The sequence below is a fragment of the Peromyscus leucopus genome, chromosome X (genome assembly GCF_004664715.2).
Source record: "Peromyscus leucopus breed LL Stock chromosome X, UCI_PerLeu_2.1, whole genome shotgun sequence".
Lineage (NCBI taxonomy): Eukaryota > Metazoa > Chordata > Mammalia > Rodentia > Cricetidae > Peromyscus > Peromyscus leucopus.
Genome location: NC_051083.1, coordinates 46,034,550 through 46,055,264, shown reverse-complemented (window position 1 = coordinate 46,055,264; position 20,715 = coordinate 46,034,550). Strand labels below are relative to the sequence as shown.

Here is a 20,715-nt window from a genome sequence, read left to right as displayed (position 1 = left end):
GATGTTTTCAGGCCAGACTAGCTTGCCTAGCTACACTTTTGAAAAAAATGCCCTCATCCCCACCCATTTACCCATTTTCTCCCCTTTTCATTTTCTCTGAAACTGTTTCTCATACTCTAGTGTGTGTAGGAATCACCTCAAGAGTCCATTAAAATGCAGGTAAGTTTGCAAGGGATAAGACTAGAGCTTGCCTTTCTGCCTTCTGTCCTAAGCCACTTGGCATGAATCTGTAGACTACATCTCTCTCACAGCACTTATAATTGAGACAATGCATTTTCTTCTCATTGGCTTATCATCTTTTTCTTCAAGTTTGACTGTGCTTCATAAAACAAGAGACTTAACTTATTTTATGATGAATTCTCAGCACTTAGTCTGATGCCTAATACATAGAGTTGCTCCATCTATTTTGATTAAATAGATTAATTATATTACGTTCTTATAAACCAACACTTTGAATGTATTTCTAGTTAGAAACATCATCATACCATTTAGAAACACAGCATCTTAAAGAGATTTTTTTTGTTCCCTGACTTTGATTATTCTTGAAGTATTCAGAGTACCGTACTTGGAAATATAAACCCTTAAGTCCCACATTCCACATTTTTATAAAAATATGATTTGAACACATTATCTTCACAGCATTACAGACTCTGAGATTAAACATGTAATTGACATCTAGGAAACAAACACCAATTAAGGATTGTATGTGGACAACTGTATATTTGTGCAGAAAGAACCAAAAATTAGGGTTCATAAAAGGAAATAAAACTGACATAATTTATTTACTGTGTTGACAAACAAACCCCACAATGCTTACAAATCTTTTTCAATTCTCCAGTGTCATTACACCATCCCCTTGATGTTTGTTCTTAGATGATAGGGATGTGGTGATTTCCTGAGTTTCCCTACTAAGATTTACCTTCAAATTTAGTTAAAAACTACTCCCATGAATCCTCTGCTTCTGATGAAGCAGAAGCACAAAGGAAAGGCCTTCTCCTGGCAATTTAGTATGGCTTTATAAAGCCAGCCAGCTTTAATGCTCTTAAGGAACAAGCTAAAGTATCTGTTTAAGCCATTATGTCTTCTAACCTGTCCTCTTCTTTTCCTTGAAGTTGGATCCTCTGAAAATACAGCTTGTAAACCTCTCAGTGTCTAAGGAACCCAACCAAAGAGCTTTTGCATAATAAATAACATAAATGTTTACTCCTCTCTGCAGAATCAGAAATTAGTTTTCCTTTTCAGTCAGAGATAATCTCATAGCCATGGTTTTCAGGAAAGAGCTAAAGTGAAAGTGAACACCTGGGACACAATGTACTTACAGGCTCCAATAGTGGTCAGTCCAGGGACACGAACAGGCTGCTTTGTCCTCAGCTCCTGAAGTAAATGGTTTACAGTCTCCCACTCAGACCTCAGATCTTCTAACTTTCTCTTTAATAGAAAAGCATACATGTTACTGATTTCACCACCCAGGGGCTTTAACTTAATCATAAGGGTATTCAAATGTACCATACTGCAAATAACTTTTAATATGTGAGCTATATGATTCTATAATATTGATATGAAGTGTTTTATGTAGGGAGTCCTAATCTGTCCAATGCATAAGTTCCCAAATCACGAAATGGAGACATTAATGATTATAAAAGATCAGCTGATAGCTTAGGCTTATTTCTAAGTAGCTCTTATAATTTAAATTACCACATTTCGATTAATTTACTTTCTGCTTTGTGGGTTTATTACCATAAATCTGTACTGCCCATGCTGCTTTCCTGCTTCCTCTGTGTCTGGCTGGTGACTCTGTCTTCTTCACAGGGTTTTCTCTCTGCTCCCCTCCAAATCCTGCCTAGCTTTTATCTCTTTAGCTTTTTGTTAATCCAATCCTAGGGATACTTCTTCACAGTATACGAAAAGATTATTCTGCAGCATTTCCCCTGTTTTGTCTAAATAAAAAGGAAAGGTTTTTAACTAAGGCATGGTAAAACTATATACAATAAGAACAACTGTCAGGTACAAATTACATTTGCAATGTCCAGTCCACTTGTATTTGGCATATTTTGGGGAAAATACTCCATTACTTATTCTATCTTGATGAGTTCAAAGCTTTGTACCTAATTTGTCTTCTATTATAAGCAAGGAATTCTGCAACTATAACTACCTAGTCTTCAACTCCATCAAGGACACCAGAAGGATATAATATTACCTGAGTAAACAGGAAGTTCAGGGCAAGCCACTTTCAAACCTATAGAAATGACAGACATCTGGATGCCTGGACAGTTACCCAAGGTTCATCTGTAAAGATGGGAATTCCATCTTTGACCTACATGCCTAGTATATCTGACTGACTGTTTTATGAAGCAGGAATATTAAAGGACTGTCCCACCTAGTCTTGGCAAAGTTTAGCAGTCACTTTGCTGTGTGTCCTATAGAATGTCTCACAGATTTTTCTGTGAAGTGGGAATTTTGAAGGATTATTCTCCTTATCTTAGCAAAGTTCAACAGTCATTTCTCTTTGTGTCTTGCCAGTCCGGTTTGTATAGAATTCTGTCAGCAGTCAAAACAAGAGCAGTTTCTTGCCCAAATGGCTAGTTTTGTCACATTTTGTCCACTCCATATGGAGCTCCTTCAATGTCCATTCATTGTCATGAAAAGCCATATGCTAACAAAACATTTTAAATGCCATATTCTGTGTGTTTTTGATGTGTTTGAAGACCACATATATCTCTGTTTGAACTTGGAAAAATACTGAACATGACTAAAAGTTGCTTTTTTAGTTTAAAAGTAGATTCAATAATCTACCCTTTTATGCTATTATTTCTATACCCGCTTTGTCCCCCAAACTACATCACTGAATCTATTCTCCTTTGTTCAGCTTTTTTCCTCACTATGACCAATTCCAATTTGTAACCAACCACCCTTAACAATGACAAACATCCATCACCCACTGAGTGACCCAAAACCAACCATCCCACTACTTGGGAATGTGGTTGTTGTGTTTTCTAGACTGCTTCCTATTGTTTGGGGGTGCTTGCATCTTTGGGGGACCCAGAGAAAATTGTGATAATGGTCAAGTCCTGGCTAGAATAGTCTGTGAGGCTAGATCATCTTAGTTAATAGCCTTGAAGCTGTTCTTGATGCAGAACACTGAAGAAACTGAAACAGAGGCTTTCTGAGAGGCTAGATGACCTGAGCCACCCGTTTCCATGGGTATTTGGTCCCCTTTCTCTAAAAACCAATAAACTTTCAAAGGTAACATACATATCTGTATTAATACAAACATAGACTGTGTGTTGTACACATTCCAGCCAAAGATGATTCTTTTGATTTATGTTTGAGCAGATAAAATATATGACACCTGTCTTGAAGTTTTTCTAGGTTTACTTCTTTAACTCTGTACCCAGGATTTTCAAGGGGTCATCCCTGACAAAACCGGATCCTCTGTAACCTTGAATGAATTTACAGCCTTTTGTTTTCCATGGAACAAAAACATAAACTATTCTGCAATGTAACATATTTTTTGACTTCTATTTTGAAGTTAAGACATTTCAAAACATATAGGTTGGTTTAATTTAGCAGTTTTCATAATCCAGTATCTCTCAGCATCTATCTTTTGTTCATCAGCAATCAAGAAATTCAAAGACAACACAATAACATACAGGATCCAGACTGTGTGTATTTCCAGTCTCTACATGGCTTATAATTTATTTTTTTTATTAATTTACTCTTTCTTTAAAGATTTTACTTTATTACTTTTAAACTCTTTATTTATTTTTGACTATATATTTTTCCTTTTTTTTAAGCCTACACACATTGTTAAGCACACTGTAACATACTTAGAGTTTTTTTTTCCATCTGAACCTGCTTTACTCTGTGTATCTGTAAACTTTTCTGCCTTAATGAGCAAAATCTTAAACCACCACACAAGTTATCTCATGCATGCTGGCAGGCATTGGTCGGGAGACTAGTGTCTCTATACAACACGAGTGGCTGTGGAATTAGGAAGCCATATTTGACTCCATTTTTGTGTGTTTGGAAACTTTTTAAGTTTTCTTAGGTCTTATGGGAAAATACACGGCCTCACATTGAACACCATTTGTAGCAAATCTTTCTCTGTCCCACTAATCAGATCCCAAGTCACGACATGGTGACTTATCATTAATTATGAAAGCTTGGTCAGTAGCTTAGGCTTGTTTATAACTAGCTCTGGTAACTTAAATTAACCCATTTCTATTAATTTACTTTCTGCCTCACGGCTTTATTATCTTTACTCTTTACTGCCCATGCTAATTTTCTGCTTTCTCCATGCCAGGCTGGCAATTCGGCCTTCTTCTTCCCAGGGTTCTGTCTGCCATGAAAATCCTGCCTAGCTGTTGGCTGTTTAGGTTTTTATTAGACCAATTTGAGTGACGTTTCTTCACACTGTACAAAAAGAATATTTCACACCATTTTTATTTGATTTTTTTTTAACTTTTGATTTAATTATTTTTTTTTTCATACAAAGTGTCATGTAGTCAAGGCTTGCCTGGAACTCATGAAATACTTGGGGCTAACTTTGAACTTCTGATATACCTGCGTTCCATTCTAAGTGCTTGGATTTCATGCATATATTTGCATGATCAGTTGTATGTGGACTCAAAGAGCATATCCAGACCTTCATAAATACTATGCAAATACTCTATATCCCCAGCTGTCATATGAAGCTTTTGAATTAAAAACTGTTTGAAAAATGTGGATGAATCAAAATTTGTAAATTAGTGTTATTTTGTAGAATGAACAATAGCACATATGGAAATATCACATCACTTGAAAATATCAATATGATTGTTAAAAAAATTGTTTACAATTTTTCTGAAAAGACTACTGCAATTGTAGGTTAATTTTCATGTTCAAATATTATGATTAGCATTTATTCTAACTCTTTTAAGAATTATTTTATTTCACATTCACTTATTTGTATAAGTGTGTGTGTGTGTGTGTGTGCGCGCTCACATGTGTGCGCACGCATGTGTGTGTGTGTGTGTGTGTGTGTGTGTGTGTGTGTGTGTGTATCATGTGTTTGCAAATAACAACAGAGGCCAAAAAGAGTTATCAGACTTTCGTAGAACTAATGTTATAGGTGATTGCAAGCCATCTGAAGTGGCTTCTGAGAACCATATTCTGGTCCACTTGCAGAGCAGCAAGTGGTCTTAACCTCTGATCCATCTCTTGCATTTTTGAAAATCCAAAAGAAATCCTAGTAAAGTTGACAAAGTGAAGAAAACAGGGAGGAGACTAAGCAAGTCTCAATCTCAACTTAGTTTGGGAAAGGAATATAGCCATTAAGCCAGACAATGTTTTTGAAACAAAATATGGAGGTATCAAAAGACACCTAAGAAATGGACATTCTCCAATATTTCTTTAATGATAAAGTCTGCAAATGGTAGACAGACCATCTATATAAACAACTAAATATTACATAAATATCATTGAAGAATATTGATTTTCTTTTAAAAAGATACTTATTTTTAAAATGAAATATGCATATATCTATTTGTGCATGTGTATGTGCATATGTTTGGGGTTGCCCATGCAGGGCAGAAAAGGGTGTCAGATAGCCTGGAGGTGGAGTCACAGGCAGTTGTGAATCACTCAATATGGATCCTAGAAACTAAGCTAAAGTCTTCTGGAAGAACAGTAAGCATTTCTCCAGCCCCCTCATTTTTTTAAGAATATCACTCTGCCCACTATTTGTTATTTCCAAATACATTCCGTTCAAAAGTAATACACAAATTTGCCTTATCAAAATGTATTTCAGACTGAGAAGACCAGTTTTCTTTCCAATAAATGCATAGGAAGGTTCAAAATTAAGGAGAATATAGAGCATTTTCATAATTTAAAATATACCACATATGGGCCCAGTGTTGAAAATGGCTTTTTCCCCATAGAGTGATGGATCACCCTGCAGAAAAACCAACAGTAACCTTTAAAGAAAAAGCATTCAACTTATGCAGAGATCCAAGCAGTCCTCACAAACTTTCTGACTTGAATGTTAGATGTCATGTTCTGAACTGTGAGAGTACTTTTGTGAGATTTCAGTGCTTTGGGATACTACAAAACTGCAGCTATTTTTTTGAGTGTTTTCCAGGTGATGGTCCACATAAGAAGGCGTGTCTCTTAAGTAGAATAGTTGCCTATCATGTACAGTTCCCTGAGTATTTCATGCCTAGTTTGGCAAAACAAGACAAAATGTCAAGTCAGTCGTTTCTGTACATCTGACACCTTCAAATCAGTCATTCCCCTTATCCCTATTAACCTGCTATTCTGCGTTCTCTACAAATCAGGGAACTGTAGACATGGTTTTACTCAATTTCTACCTCTCCCAAATGAGCTGACTACACAGGAAATGGGGAAGCAGTAAAAGTGGGAACAAGATGGCTTTAAGAAAAGGGAGGGGAAAAGATAAGCTGTTTCAGTACTCCATTGACTTCACCAAGGAAACAGCAGAACTGGATAGAACTAGCCATAGAGCCCAGTTCTCATTTCAAATCAACCTTAGGATTGAGTGTATAGGTAAAAGTGAGATTAAGTCAAGTGTCACTGGTTTGATTATTTTATATATGAGAAAAATAAAATTGTCTACATCTTGAAGGAAGGATTTTTTCTGTGTATTATGCAAAAGCAGAAAGTAAAGCAAAATTAAATGCACATTTGAGATTTATAAGAAAGGGTGTTAAACCTCAACTCATTGTCATACCCATATGGCATCAAGGTTTTGAGCATCCATGATGAATAGAATGGACTTATCTGCTGGAGGCACAGAGGTCCTTGTGCCCACAGAGAAGCACTAAGAGAACCAGGAATGTTAATCATGCAGGGGTGTCACTCAGTGGAGGGGTACAAATCAAATACCTGCATTCCATCTAGAAAGGTCAGAGTGGAGGTTGTTTACTACATGGTGACCATTTTGCTATACAGGCAGACCTCAGACTAATTGCCCAGAATGGCTACCTCAGACTCTTCCCTCCATAAACCATTACCCATCTTTAGGTTACATGTCACAAGTACTTTATGGCCTGCTGACCTCTATGTTATCGATCAGAGACCACACTGTATTGTAGGTCTTTTAGTTATAGAACCCACCCCCATGGTCACATAGAATTTGTAAAAGAGTTTCTATGTAGTCACACCTTAAGCTTTCTTGTATACCTGGAATTGGATTGATTGTTGTCTGGAAAACTTTTCCCAAACTGTACTGTGTTTTAAATTTGTTGACAATGTCTCCCACAGGGAGTCAGCAGAGCCTGGTGCACTCAGTTGAGGCAGGTCCACGCTCCTCTTCCCTGCACCAAGGCTGTGCAAAGAGTCTCAACATAGGCACTAGGCTCCAAAAAGCCGGCTCATGCACTAGGGATGGGTCCCATTCCCACTTGCCTTGGGGGAGGTGGGAATAGGGAATGGGTTGGGGGAGGACTGGGAGGGTGGGAGGAAGGAGGACAGGGGATTCTGTGGTTGGTATGTAAAATGAATAGAAAAATCTCTCAATAAAAATAAAAAAAAATGTTGATAATGAACCACCTGGAATTAGACTCCTAGAAATCTGATCCAGGCTGACAAAGTCAATCTTCACCATATTTTCATTATTATCTTTTCGAGTGGTTCACTTCCCTGTATAACACCTGCAGCAACTCCCATGCTTATCCACTAGTCCATTTGTTTATGTCTTGGCTCACTGGAATGAGGGTCTCTGTGGTCACTACCATGGAGACATTACCACTTTGCTAACTAACCTGTACACCTTTTTGAAATTGCTGCTCTCAATACTGCCTCTAAGTCTGCAGTCCAAACCCCCAAAATGCTTATTTTATTTTTAAAAGGATCATATCAAACCTGAAACTATGTAAATTGTTTTCGTGGACTTCTGGAGTAGATATATCTTTATTCTTGAATAAATGAATTTTAATATTACCAGAGAAATCTGTGCTTTTTTGCAACTGGTGTTTTGTCATTATGTTCAAAATCCAACTTTAATTTATCTAATGAACATTTCCATGTAAGCTTTAGGGAAAAAAAAAAACAATTCTGAAGAACTAAACCTTGGCTCAAGTACAAGAAAACTAAGCAGTGAGCTTATAGACAGTCTAAGTTCTGGTAATGGTATTTGCAAGGACAAACTGCTGCTGTATAATGAGGTTATTGACCTGCACAGTTTTAGAATGGTTTTGAATGTGATTGTAAGGCTCCCTAAATCTCAGCCAGCAACATTAGCTGAGAAACCAAAACTGATCAATAAATAGCTGCCATTTACAGGCTCTCAGGAACCTTTATCACAGTGGAAGCCATTACAATTTTGACCAGACACAGAGAATAAGGTAAACTCTACCTAACATCTATCATTTATCACTGGCTTCTCATTTGCAAATGGGAACCATTGATTAGGTGTTTGTTTGTATGTAACTGACCTAGCTTTCTATTTCTCTTCTCAGGTAAGATCCTGTGATTAAATGTACCCTGGACTTCAAAAAACACACACAGAAAGAAAGGAAGTAGAAAGCTTTCACTCAGGCCGGCTTTTTTCTGAAGAAAAATGCAATTACATGACATTTCACTAAAAATTTCTGACCTAATAAAGTACTAAAGCCTGAATGCATGTTTTTTTTTCCTTTCAAAAGATATAAGAAGAGAGCAAGGAAAGGTCACAGACCATATTGTGATTCTTTACAGCTGATGCAGACAGTGTGATGCAATGGCTTGCTTTAAATTAAGCCAAACAACATGAAGAGTATCAAGGCTGGCAAGCAAAGCAATAAAGCCCAAAGAATTTAATCTACCTTGAAGGTGGTACTACTTTCTGTATTGATTGTACCACATCAGGGCAGAAATGAGTCCTTTAATGCAATGACTTGTTAATAGGCTTAAGATCACACTACATAAATAGGATATGTTGACCAAATAGACAGCTTTACCTCTGCAATTGTAGTATGGCAAATATTTCCTTACAAGTCATTCCAATGATTATAAATAGACCTTGTCAATGGCAAGTGTACAACAGGGGAAATATAACCCATTATGTGGTAATAGAAATTGCTAGAGGTTGCTTCATTACCTTCACTGGCTGAGTGCTTGGTTTTTCCTTATACAAATGCTGCCCTTTAGACAAAAGCCTTTCCACATCCGGTTGTTTAGCTTGAACTGTTACTTCAGTTTCCTGGGGAAAAGAATGCATACAGTGCAGATTAACTTCACAGTTAGCAATAAAATTACTAAATTTAAGTATATCCTTGGAGACTCCACATGTATTGCAGATCAATTTCTGCATGGTACACAGGGGCAGAAAAAAAAAAGGAAGCTTTTGATGCAGAGAAAATAAAGAGATGTTCTTGTTAAATATACTAACATTAAAACAGTACAAAATCTTGAATTGTATCATGGTAATATTGCGGACACACACAGACATTGTGTATTTTTTTTTTAAAAAAAAGCAAAATGCAACAATGAGAAGTATAATTTATCAGTATAATTGATACATGTAAACACCAGATTTAACATCAATAATATTAATAATGTTAATGTTTTATATACCTGACAGATTCCTTATTTTATAGGTTTCTGTTTTGAACTTCAGATCTAAATATTCATTCCCCCCTCTCTCTCTCTCTCTCTCTCTCTCTCTCTCTCTCTCTCTCTTCCCTCCCCCACACCCTCTCTCTACTTGTGAGTGTATATGTAAGATAAACCAAACAACTCTTTCCATATTACTGTTGAAATGAAGTTTATTTTCAAAGAATAAACATTAAGCACAATACCAAAGCTTATCATTTATTGTGTAGTCAAATTAAACAGGGTTTTTTTTTTTGATGAGGGATTAGATTATTTTTTATAGCATTTGTTTTTCCATTGCCTGGGGACCACTGAAGCTTGGCAGAAAAAACAAGCACCCCTTTAGGTATATGAATAGAAAGTGTTTTGTTACTGACTTCTGTCCAGCTCTTAAAGAAACAACAAAAGAAATGGGAATAATTAAAACGGAAGGAAGTGAAGTTCACTATCACAGAAGACTTTTTGTATGGAACATTTGTTAAACACTGGGGTGGTGTATCGATTAATCAATGTCATGTGTCAGTCAGGGCCTGGGCAACCTGCCTCAGAGCTGCTTTTGATTAACTAGCATTCTTGTCTTCTCTCTTCTCTTCTGGTGCCTCCTGGCACTGGTGTGTGTACATGTTTTCGGGCTTTCGTTTCCTCCCTACACTGTTTCCACATGTTCTCACTCAGTCCACAAGGGTGGAAACCTGTGAACTCAAGTTACTATAATCTGATCATGCACAGCAGGATATCCTGAAATATATGAGTGCTCAGGACCTGCTCTTGAAAGACTGGTTGTCTTATTATTATTAAAATAACTACAAGTGTGAGTTGGGTGTTTTCATCAAAACTGTACCTATCATTAAGAGTATTGGCTGTGTATGAATAAGAAACCACATACTTCACTTTCCTGGAACAGCCGATCAGTGCACTACCAACCACTGTCACAAAGGTATTGTGCTTTCAAGTAATTATTTGATAGTAATTCTTTAATAGAAGTAGAATAGTTTCCAACTCAGATCAGTAACAAGACACATCTATTTACAGGTACTGGTTTCCTAATAGTACTCCTCAAACTACCCATTCTCCCTTGACTCAACTTACAAAACATTTTGGTGCTATGAACTGCCATTCTTTCTAAAAATAATGTGAAAAAAATAAATTATTCTAAAGAAAGAGCTTATTATTAGCAAGGTCAAAATACGTTAAAAGAAGAACAATGCAACAACATTTTTCATCTGTATATGTATGATTGGTGTGTGCCATGCATTACCAATATAAGTCTATGTACTGTGAAAGCATTTTTGGAAAGAAGATATATATATATATATATATATATATATAATATATATATATATATATATATAGACTGATTAATTGATTAGAACTGCAATGATGTGAATTGTTCCAATGTTACAAGTTCCAATGTTGTAAGCCTAATTACCGTATGTTGTGCTAGTTTTAGTCACCTAAAAATTCATCCATTGCGCACCTCTGTGTCAGAACTAACATCCTGTGACTAATAGATAAAGTAGATTTAAAAAAACCTTTTAGAATCTATTAAATTAGCAGACCACTAGCTTCTACCAACCCCAAAGATAAGATGGTCGAGATAGCATTTGAGGCTTATAAGGGAGATTACCCTATCTTGCTGTGACATGTTTACCAGATGTACCTATCATTGTATTTTAATATTGCCTTGATTTATGACTTTCCTTGTTATGGTAGTATAATACCTCACAAAACTGCTTCCATGTGGGAACATGGATCTGGGGATAACTTACCTCGCTTTGTGTTTCCCGGGCCATGGTCATTCAAATTTGGATACAGAACAAACATCTCTTATTCTCTTTGAAGTGAGAGCTGTAACTTTCATATCAACAGTAGCCTATCTAAACTACATGCACTTTTTACATTGGAAATGAATTGCCTTGAACCAGAGTCACTGGTGTTTATTCTACTTGACATAGGAAAAGTAGTTCTTAATGTGGGTTTTTCATTTTAATAGAGCACTAAACTTGGAGTTCTTGGAGGACTATAATTCACATTAACACCAGCAGTTTCTAATATACCCACAAACCATCCCTGTTTTAGATAAAAAAAAAAAGACATCCTTCTTTCAAACACTCTCATTTCTCTTTTTCTTTACATACTAGGCAAAGAATAACAAGATCAACCACAGATTCCTTCCATTGAAATATATGCCCCAAGACACAGATAAAAGCTAGTATTTGTTACATTTAACATAATTTTCATTTCATAATATTTATATAGTTTTGCACTGGTAACCAACTTTCACATATTATTCCTATCAATATTTATTTTAATAATACATTATTATTGCAATATAATCTATGTAAGAGTGGGTCTGTGAAATTTCTTTATGGATGGGAGAGGGGCTCTGGGGCCCTGCTCCTCCCTAGAGAGCTATTAGCCTCGAAGGGTTGCTAGGTGAGGAGAATCATACTCTTCCGTGTAAGATGTTCATGCTTCAGTGGGTTGTTCCACACTTGTTCTCATGCAGAAGGCACTAGTCATACTTAATGTGTCAACACAAACATACACACAGAGAGGGGAGGAAGAGAGACCAAATGGAAAGAGTATTTGTTGAAAGAGGTGTTTGTGGCTATGGGAAAGTATAAGAGGTGGGGGTGTGTCAGAACTTGGTCCAAGAATGGAGACATATGAGGGGAATTCTGAGTGCTTGTGAGACAGCTTCAAGAAAACAGAAGAAGAGCCTTATGACCTCAGTGACTTCAAACACGCAGATATGTTCTTTGAGTGTGCGTGTGCTTTCATGCCCCTTCCAGGTGCAGCAAATAGGAGTGAGTTTAATTATTCATTACAACTGGCCTTTGTTACTTGTTTATATGCCTCTACGGAAAAACATGTTTTTGCCACGTGTGTGGCTTGTCCTTGTGATTACATACAGCTTGAACTCATGAAAACTTTACTCAGGTGATCTTTCTTAACCCTCAGGGTGTAGATTGTCTAATGTTCTGAATAAAGTTAGATATTACATGAGACTTTAGTGTGCCTCATTTGTTGCCTTTGTTCTCTCAGGTCCCACCACCTCTAGAGAAGTAACCAAGTGGTGCCATAAATCTGGAACCGAAAGTCAGTTATAAGAGAGTGTTATCGCTCACAGAAGGAGATGAGTGAGACTAATGAGGCAGAATCCAGGGAAGACATTGCCTTATGTTGAGTTTGTGTATCACTTTTTAAAGAAGAAGGAGCCTAAGTATGCAAATCACAACTATTAGATTGGTTGCAAATTGTTTAAGATTATAATCCTTGGTTTCTCGAAGAAATAAATTTCATTGAAGAATTATGGTATAGGGTCTGAAAGAATATTGAAAAGGAATATAAACAATGTGAAAAGTTCAATTCTGGGTCACTTGTCCATTATTTTGGACTGTTATCAAAATGCTTAAGGAAGATAAGGAGGATACTAATCATGGGGAAGAAATAGTTAATATCTTGAATGAATATAAACTGGATGATCAAACCTTAAAATTAGTAAAAGAAGCAAAAGAGAAGGTGCACCAGGCAGTTTCATTTTGGTCACCAACCAACTCCCAAATCACGACAAGGAGACTTAATTAGTTATAAATATTCACCCATATCTTAGCTCTTATTTTAATCTGTTCTTCCTCACCTATGTTTTGCCTCGAGGCTTTTAACCTTTTCTTTCTATTTTTTCCTGCTTATTCTGTGTCTGTTTTTCTGGTAGCTGCATGCTTGGCTGGCTAGCTCTGGGCATCTCTCTTTCTCCTGAGTTCTCTTTTCCTTCTCTTCATTTTCGTTCTTTTCTTGTTCTATCAAGGGGAGATTTCTCCTATTTATTCTCTGTGCCCTTTAGCCCTCCTTTCTCTGCCTAGCTATTAGCCATTCAGCTCTTTATTAGACCAATCAGATGCCTTAGGTAGACAAGGTGAAACAAATACAACACATTTTTACATAATAAAACAAATGCAGCATAAAAAATGTAAAACATCTTTACATAGTTAAAGTAATTTCCAAAACAGGAAGGTTTTCCCCATTCAAGCAAAAATCAAAAGTAAAATTATCACCACCAATATATATATATGCCAGTGATGATTCCCTCAGCTCCCTTTAAATACATATCCTCCATTGCTTTAAAATGATCCTGAAGCATGGGGCGAGGAATTTGACATTCACTCTAATCTTGAATTCTCTCCACTTTTTGGTGAGGACTTAGAAGAGCCTATGAAAAAGACATATATATATTTAAAGAATTTATAACCTAGGCAAGCTAGGGCATGGCATGGAAAGAGAATTCATTTAGCAAGTGCTCCCGAGCTTCATGAGCTGTGCTTGGTACTTCCAATGCACCAACCAATCTATTTAAAACTCCATAATGAAAAATGGTGTTGGACAGTCCTTCCATACTATCTTGAGAGGCAAGAAAAGAACTATAGCTATTTCAATCCAGACTAAAAGAGACATTTGTGAATCATATGGATCCTCCACTTCCTATAAACTTGCTTATTTCCCCAACTAAATAGTCTCCTACAGGTTTTATAGCACAAGAAGATTAAACCCTTGGGACGGATTTATTTACACTATAAGTACCCCAAAATACTAACTGACTACCTTACTCTTCTTGCTCAATTAGTAAGTCAGGGGAGCACCTGGTGTCAAAAATTGTGTGGATTTTGATCCTTGGTATATTATATTACCCTTAACTAAAAATCAGTTTTTGGAGTGTTATAGCACTCTATGGATTTTCAAATTTCATTTGCAGATTACTATGGAAGTATAGGAAATCATTAATCCAACTGGCAGGCTATGAGATTTTCTCATATGAACTGAATTCATGATTATAAAAATTGTCCATCCTTATCCCATTCCACAGGTAGATACTTATTTTATTGATGGCTTTTCTAAGGGTATAGGAGAGATCATGGTCCAGATATTCATCAATCTATTAATACTCTTCCTCAGCGCTACAGGTGGAACTGTCTGTTTTGCTTCATTTTTACAGTTAATTCATTTACAGTTAATTCATAAACCCTTAAATACAATTTTAGATTCTGCTTATTTTCTGGGGTTATTTCCAGCAATAGAAACTGATTGAATTTTGTCTTCACATTCTGTTATGTTTCCATTACTACAGGAACTACAACATATGATTAACCCCCCCCCCACACACACACCCTTTGTTTATTACTCATACTCATGCTTTCTTTCTGGTGACTTATACTGTCTCCTTTCCTTCTGCCATTGTCCTTGATGGCCCTGGGCCAGAGAAGCCAAAGAGGCATCTCTAATGTTTCAGTGTATCGATCTGCAATGACAGGTGTATACCCCATCCCAATTTTCTTCTGGGGAAATAAAAATAGGGAAGGTAAGAGTCTTGTGACCTCAGTTTCTTCAAAAACACTGAATTCACTGTGGAATGTACTTTTTTATGCTTGTCCCAGGTGTAGCAAATAGGAGTGAGTTTACCTTAGATTGTTCATTACAACTGGGTATTTTTATTTGTTTATATATGCCTTTATGGAAAAACATGTTCTTATCATGTGCAGATTGTCCTTGTGATTATATACAGCTTGAACCCATGAGAACTTTATGCGAGTGACATTTCATGACCCTGAGTACAGATTGTCTGATGTTCTGAATAAAGCTGGATATTGCATGAGGCTACAGTCTGCCTTATTTATTGGCTCCATTTGCCCAGGTCCAATCACCTCTAGAGTGATAAATTGGTTGAGTGTATCAAATGTCTTTTTAAATGTATGAAAGAACATGTTTTTTAAAATTCACAGTTCCTTGGAAACTTGGAAATAGGAGATGGATATGATTATGATACATTGTACACCTGCATTGACATTTTTAAAGAAAGATTAAATTGGATCATGATTTTTAAAAACTCTTCCAAAACTGTAACCAGTATAAATTTAAGGTACATTTTATTTTTTTAAAGTTATTTTGTTGTTGTTGTTGTTTACTGGTTAAAAGTCACTAGTGTTTTACACTTTGAAATTTTGTTTTATTTTGTTTCTTTTTATTGAAAAAAATTATAAAACATATTCTGATCACAAATTCCTGTCCTCTAACTCCTCCCAAATCCTCCCCACCTCCACACCCACACAACTCCATACCCTTTATTTCCTCCTCTTCAATTGCAATCTGGTATAAATTCATGCCTTCAGAAAATTATTATAAATTATGAACAATCTTACCAAAATTGCTGGTTTCTAGCCAAATGACTAACATCCTCTGCCTGCTTCATATTCTTTCACTATAAGTACAGAATTCAAAGAATCACAAAGAATAGGCACCACTATTCATAAGGAACTGAGAGATATTTAAGAGCTGGATACTGAATTTTAAATTACAAGGAATTGTCTGAATGAAATGCACATTTAAATTAGTTAAATTTTCATTGGCAAAAGCACAGAAAGAGCAGCAAAGCTGACATCAGGGAAGCCCAATTAGAGTTCTGAGTTCTGAACAGGTGTTTGTTAGACAGAGAAAAAGATGGCATGCCAAATAAAATACCTTGGTTTTGCAACTACAGGAAATGCAAGACCATATCCTTCAGCATCCATAGAACACTCTTTGTTCATCAATCCAACCATCCACAGACTGAATATATTTTTTAAGCAACTGTTATTAATGTACTCACACAGTTTTCTTGTTCTTCTCTAAGCAATACAGTACAACTATTTACATAGCAGTTGCATCATATTGTATATTGTAAAAAGAATCAAGAAATGACTGAAAGTATACAGGAGGATATGATTAGGTTACATGCGATCACTGTAGCATTTTATAAGTAAAACTTTCACATTCATGGATTTTTGGGTCTTGGAACCAATCCCTTCCAGATGCCAAAGGACAACTGTGCTTTCTTTTTTCAGGTCACTAAAGTAATTCCAGATTTTGTTTTCTGGTGGATGGCTATTTTAATCACACTGTTACCTTCTATATAAATGTTTCTAATACCATTGTGTCTATTTTCTAGCATTTCCTCCTGTCATCAATACCATCATCTCTCCATCTTGTTGTGAAATAATAAAGAACTTAAATACCTGCAATAATTTAGTGCTTGCTCAGTAGAAAAACAACTATAAGTGAGAGAAGTAAAGTATAGATCTAAATTCTTTACAACTCTTCTCCTTGGTACATTTTGGAAATGTATGCTGGGGATGTCCTTCTGTATGCTATGAAGGTGTTGCACTGATTGATTGATAAATAAAACACTTATTGGCCAGTAGCCAGGCAGGAAGTATAGTATAGGCAGGATAAGCAAAGAGGAGAAATCTGGGAAGTGGAACACTGAGTCAGGAGATGCTGCCAGCTGCTGACACCATGAGAAGCAAAATGTAAAGTACTGGTAAGCAACAAGCCACATGGCAATTTATAGATTAATACAAATGGGTTAATTTAAGATATAAGAACTAGATAGCAAGCCTGCCATGGCCATACATTTTATAAGTAATATAAGTCTCTGTGTGTTAACTTGGGTTTGAACTGCTGTGGGTATGAATGGGACTGGAGAAAACTCTAACTACAAATGGCACCCAGCAGCACAAGTTTCCACCTGAAGTCTGAGAATATTTAATAACCAATTCTAAATGGAGCCCAAACCAGGTTCCTGCTTCATGTCTATGTGGGTGGAAAGACACTACAACATGTGTTCCTAAGATACTTTATGGCAGGTTCGCAACATGTGGACTGAAGCTACACCATGGCACATTACCACCAAGTTACACAGAGGTTTCTGCAAGTTGCACAACATGGTGCATGGTGGATATAGCATTTGCTACTTAAAAAAAAAAAAGAGGTTTTTGGGCTACACGCTGCTTTGATAGAAGATAGAAGCATAGACTCACTGCTTCTGAGAGTTGATGGTACACATGGCTTCCAGACCAAGAGCTGACAATAAATGTACCATCACCATGTTTGGAAGCTTAGATGGGCAGAAAGTGCTGCAGCTTAAAGCAATAGATTCACAATAAGAGAGATTCAGATAGGATAAACCTCTAACTGGTTTACAATGTGTGTAAAAATGTATGTATGCCTGAAAGAGAGAAATAAGTAATATATACAGTTATATAAAGAAATAGATACTTTTAAAAAATAAAGTCTTTAAATAAAGTAAAAAGTAATATATAAAATAAACCATGTAAAGATGGATATCACACAGAGAATCTGGATTTTGTTGTCTTTGGGATTTTTAACTGCAGAAAGACATTTGATTGTAAATATTGTTCAGTTAAACCAATATGTATATTTTAAAGATATCTTGACTTCAAAGTTTGGATCTAAGGATATGTTGCTTTAGAAAGAAGACTCTGCTTTTGTTTCCACAGAAAGCAAGAGGCTATGGATTTGTTCCAGATTAAGATACATCAGGTTTGACCAGCCAAGACCCGTGAAAGGTCTCCGATGACACCATGGCCTAGATGATCCAACATCCAGAACAGTTTCAAGGAAACTGGCTCGGACAATACAGCCTCATGGACTACTCCATAATGCTAGAATTTTCTTTATGTCCCATAAGCATACAATATCCTCATCCAGCAGGAAGTAGTATGAAAAGCTATGCCCAAATTCCCAAATATACCAAGCTGGCGTTGGAAATGGAATTGGCTCACTCGTTCTCTAAATCCAAACATATTGCTAAAACAAAAGTTTGAGAGAATCTTCTGTCCCATATTAAAAGAACCCTCTGTGTGGGACAGAGAAAAACCAATATTTTTATTTAAAACACATTGATTATAAATGTGATCTCTTTCTAAAGAAGAAAAGGGGATATAAATATGATAGGATAAATAGTAACAACTTGTTTAAAAATGTTTACTTTGCTATAGATTTTAGTGTATTGATACAAATTTAAATTTAATTTTGTTATACTGTATATATATTTCTACTCTCGTTTGAGGTATTATGTTTGTATAACTCATTTAGATTGTAATGGATAATTAATAAATACAGATTAATAATTAGTCTTCTATGATAATCAAACTTATAGTCATATTAGTTTAGTTTTCCTGGAGATATATATATATATATGGCAGATAGGTAGTCTTCAAACACTTCAAAGACCTACAGAATATGGCATTTAAAATGCTTTTAAAAATTTAGACTTTCTGAACAATGCCAGCACTGATTTACTTCAGAGAGGAGGATGGGCATAAAAAACACTCTATATACAGTTTATCTTCTTCTTGGCAAAAATAGACTTTTGGGCAAGAAACTGTTCTTGCTTGGACTGCTTGATTGACTAGATATGCAGGACCCATAGAAAGGTGATCACTGAACTTTGCTTGGTGAAATGGTCCTTCAGGTTCCTGCTCCACAAAGAAAAATGGCAGACATTCTACAGGACACAGAGAGAAGAGACTGAGAGACTCTAGGCCTGTGCGCTGAAGACATGCTCCAACTTTACAGAGGAACTTTGGATGGCTGTCCAGGCTGCCAGCTGTCTCTGTCTACTCTTGCATGACTCCTGAAAGTTGCTTGCATCCTTCTCCCACTTCTCACGTAATATTATATCCTTCTGAGGTCTTTGATGCAGTTGAAGACTAGATAGTTATAATTTCCTTAGTTATGATAAAAGATAGGTTAGATAATAAACCTTAGACTCACAAGTATAGGATAGATAGGATATCTCTTTTAATTTTTCCAAATACAAATAGACTAAATATTATAAATAGACTAGATATTGTAACCATAATTCTTGCTTGATGATTGTTTTGTTATATGTGATTTTACTATATAAAAGTTAAAACGTTTCTTTTTGAAAAAAAGAAAAGGGAAGTACTGGCAATATCTTTCTGTGTGCTATGATTGATTGACAAATAAAACACTGATTGTCCAGTAGCCAGGCAGGAAGTATAGTGTAGGTGGGATAAACAGAGATGAGAAATCTGGGAAGTGGAAGGCTGAGTCAGGAGATCCTGCCAGCTGCCACCACCATGAGAAGTGAGATATAAAGTACTGGTAAGCCACGAGCCATATGGCAACTTATAGATTAATAGAAATGGGTTAATTTAAGATAAAAGAACTAGATAGCAAGAAGCCTGCCACGGCTATACAATTTATAAGTAATATAAGTCTCTATGTGTTTACTTGGGTCTGAGTAGCTGTGGGCCCAAGTGGGCCTGGAGAAAACTCCAACTATGGATTAAGATATATAATTATATACACTTTTGGTAAATTACTTTTAAAAGACCATTTTGAAGAATTTCTATAATTTGCTTCACTCTATTTCTTTACACTGTTAATACATCAGTAACAAAAAATGGTCAGTTATTTAGAACAAGATATTGCTTGAAGAATCAACTCTATAAACCAAATCAAATTCACTTGACTGTTGTTTAATATATATTTCTCAAATGAGTGCATGAAAAACACACAAGAAGCTGATAATAATCTTGAAAGAAATAGATAATAGATTTAAAAATTAAAATTATAATACATACTTTCAGATAAATAAGACTTGCTATATAAAAGCTGAACAAGCAAACTGATGAATAAAAAAAAGTCACAGGGAAGGAATAGCTAACACTAAAAATGTTTGAAAAAGCCATATTGTAACCTACTATTTTATACTATTTTATACACTTCATACACACATAATCTTAAATAAAGCTACCCTATTAAAAGGGGAAAAATTTCTCCCAGAAGGCATAGAATTTTAAATAAAAAGCACAGAGCCAGATCTAGGATACTTTACATCAAGTTGTTGATCAGAAGAGGTCCCAGAGACCCAACCACATATATAAAGAACACTGCCATTTCTTTTGGTTGTCCACTAGAACTTGTAGTTAAGACCCTATGCTAAATCTGAGAGAGAGAAGTGGCACATGCCCTTCATACTAGCACTTGAGAGGCAGATGCAGATCTCTGAATTTGAGGTCAGCATGGTCTACAAAGTATGTTACAGGACATCCAAGACTACATAGACAAACCTATGGTGGTATTTTATTTGTACTGAAATGTGATTTTCATTGTATGTTAATAAATGAAGTTGCCTGGGGGTCAGAGCTCTTAGAGCCATAACAAGAGGGTGGTGGTGGTGGTGCATGCCTTTAATCCCAGCACTTGGTAGAAGAGCTAGGTAGATCTCTATGTGTTCAGGGATACAACCAGCATTGGAGACATACGCCTTTAAGACCTGGA

At 36.1% G+C, this 20,715-nt stretch overlaps 1 protein-coding gene across 9 annotated transcripts in view; it reads right to left on the bottom strand.

Moving 5' to 3' along the window:
- Dmd (dystrophin) overlaps nt 1-20,715 on the bottom strand; it is a 2,209,767-nt gene that overhangs the window by 687,225 nt on the left and 1,501,827 nt on the right. For all 9 annotated transcript variants that reach the window (XM_028881805.2, XM_037198928.1, XM_037198927.1 and 6 more), the window contains 2 exons: nt 9,077-9,178; nt 1,320-1,428 (listed from right to left, as the gene is read on the bottom strand). In XM_028881805.2, the coding sequence (XP_028737638.1) occupies nt 1,320-1,428; nt 9,077-9,178 (211 nt within the window). The remainder of the gene's footprint in view (nt 1-1,319; nt 1,429-9,076; nt 9,179-20,715) is intronic.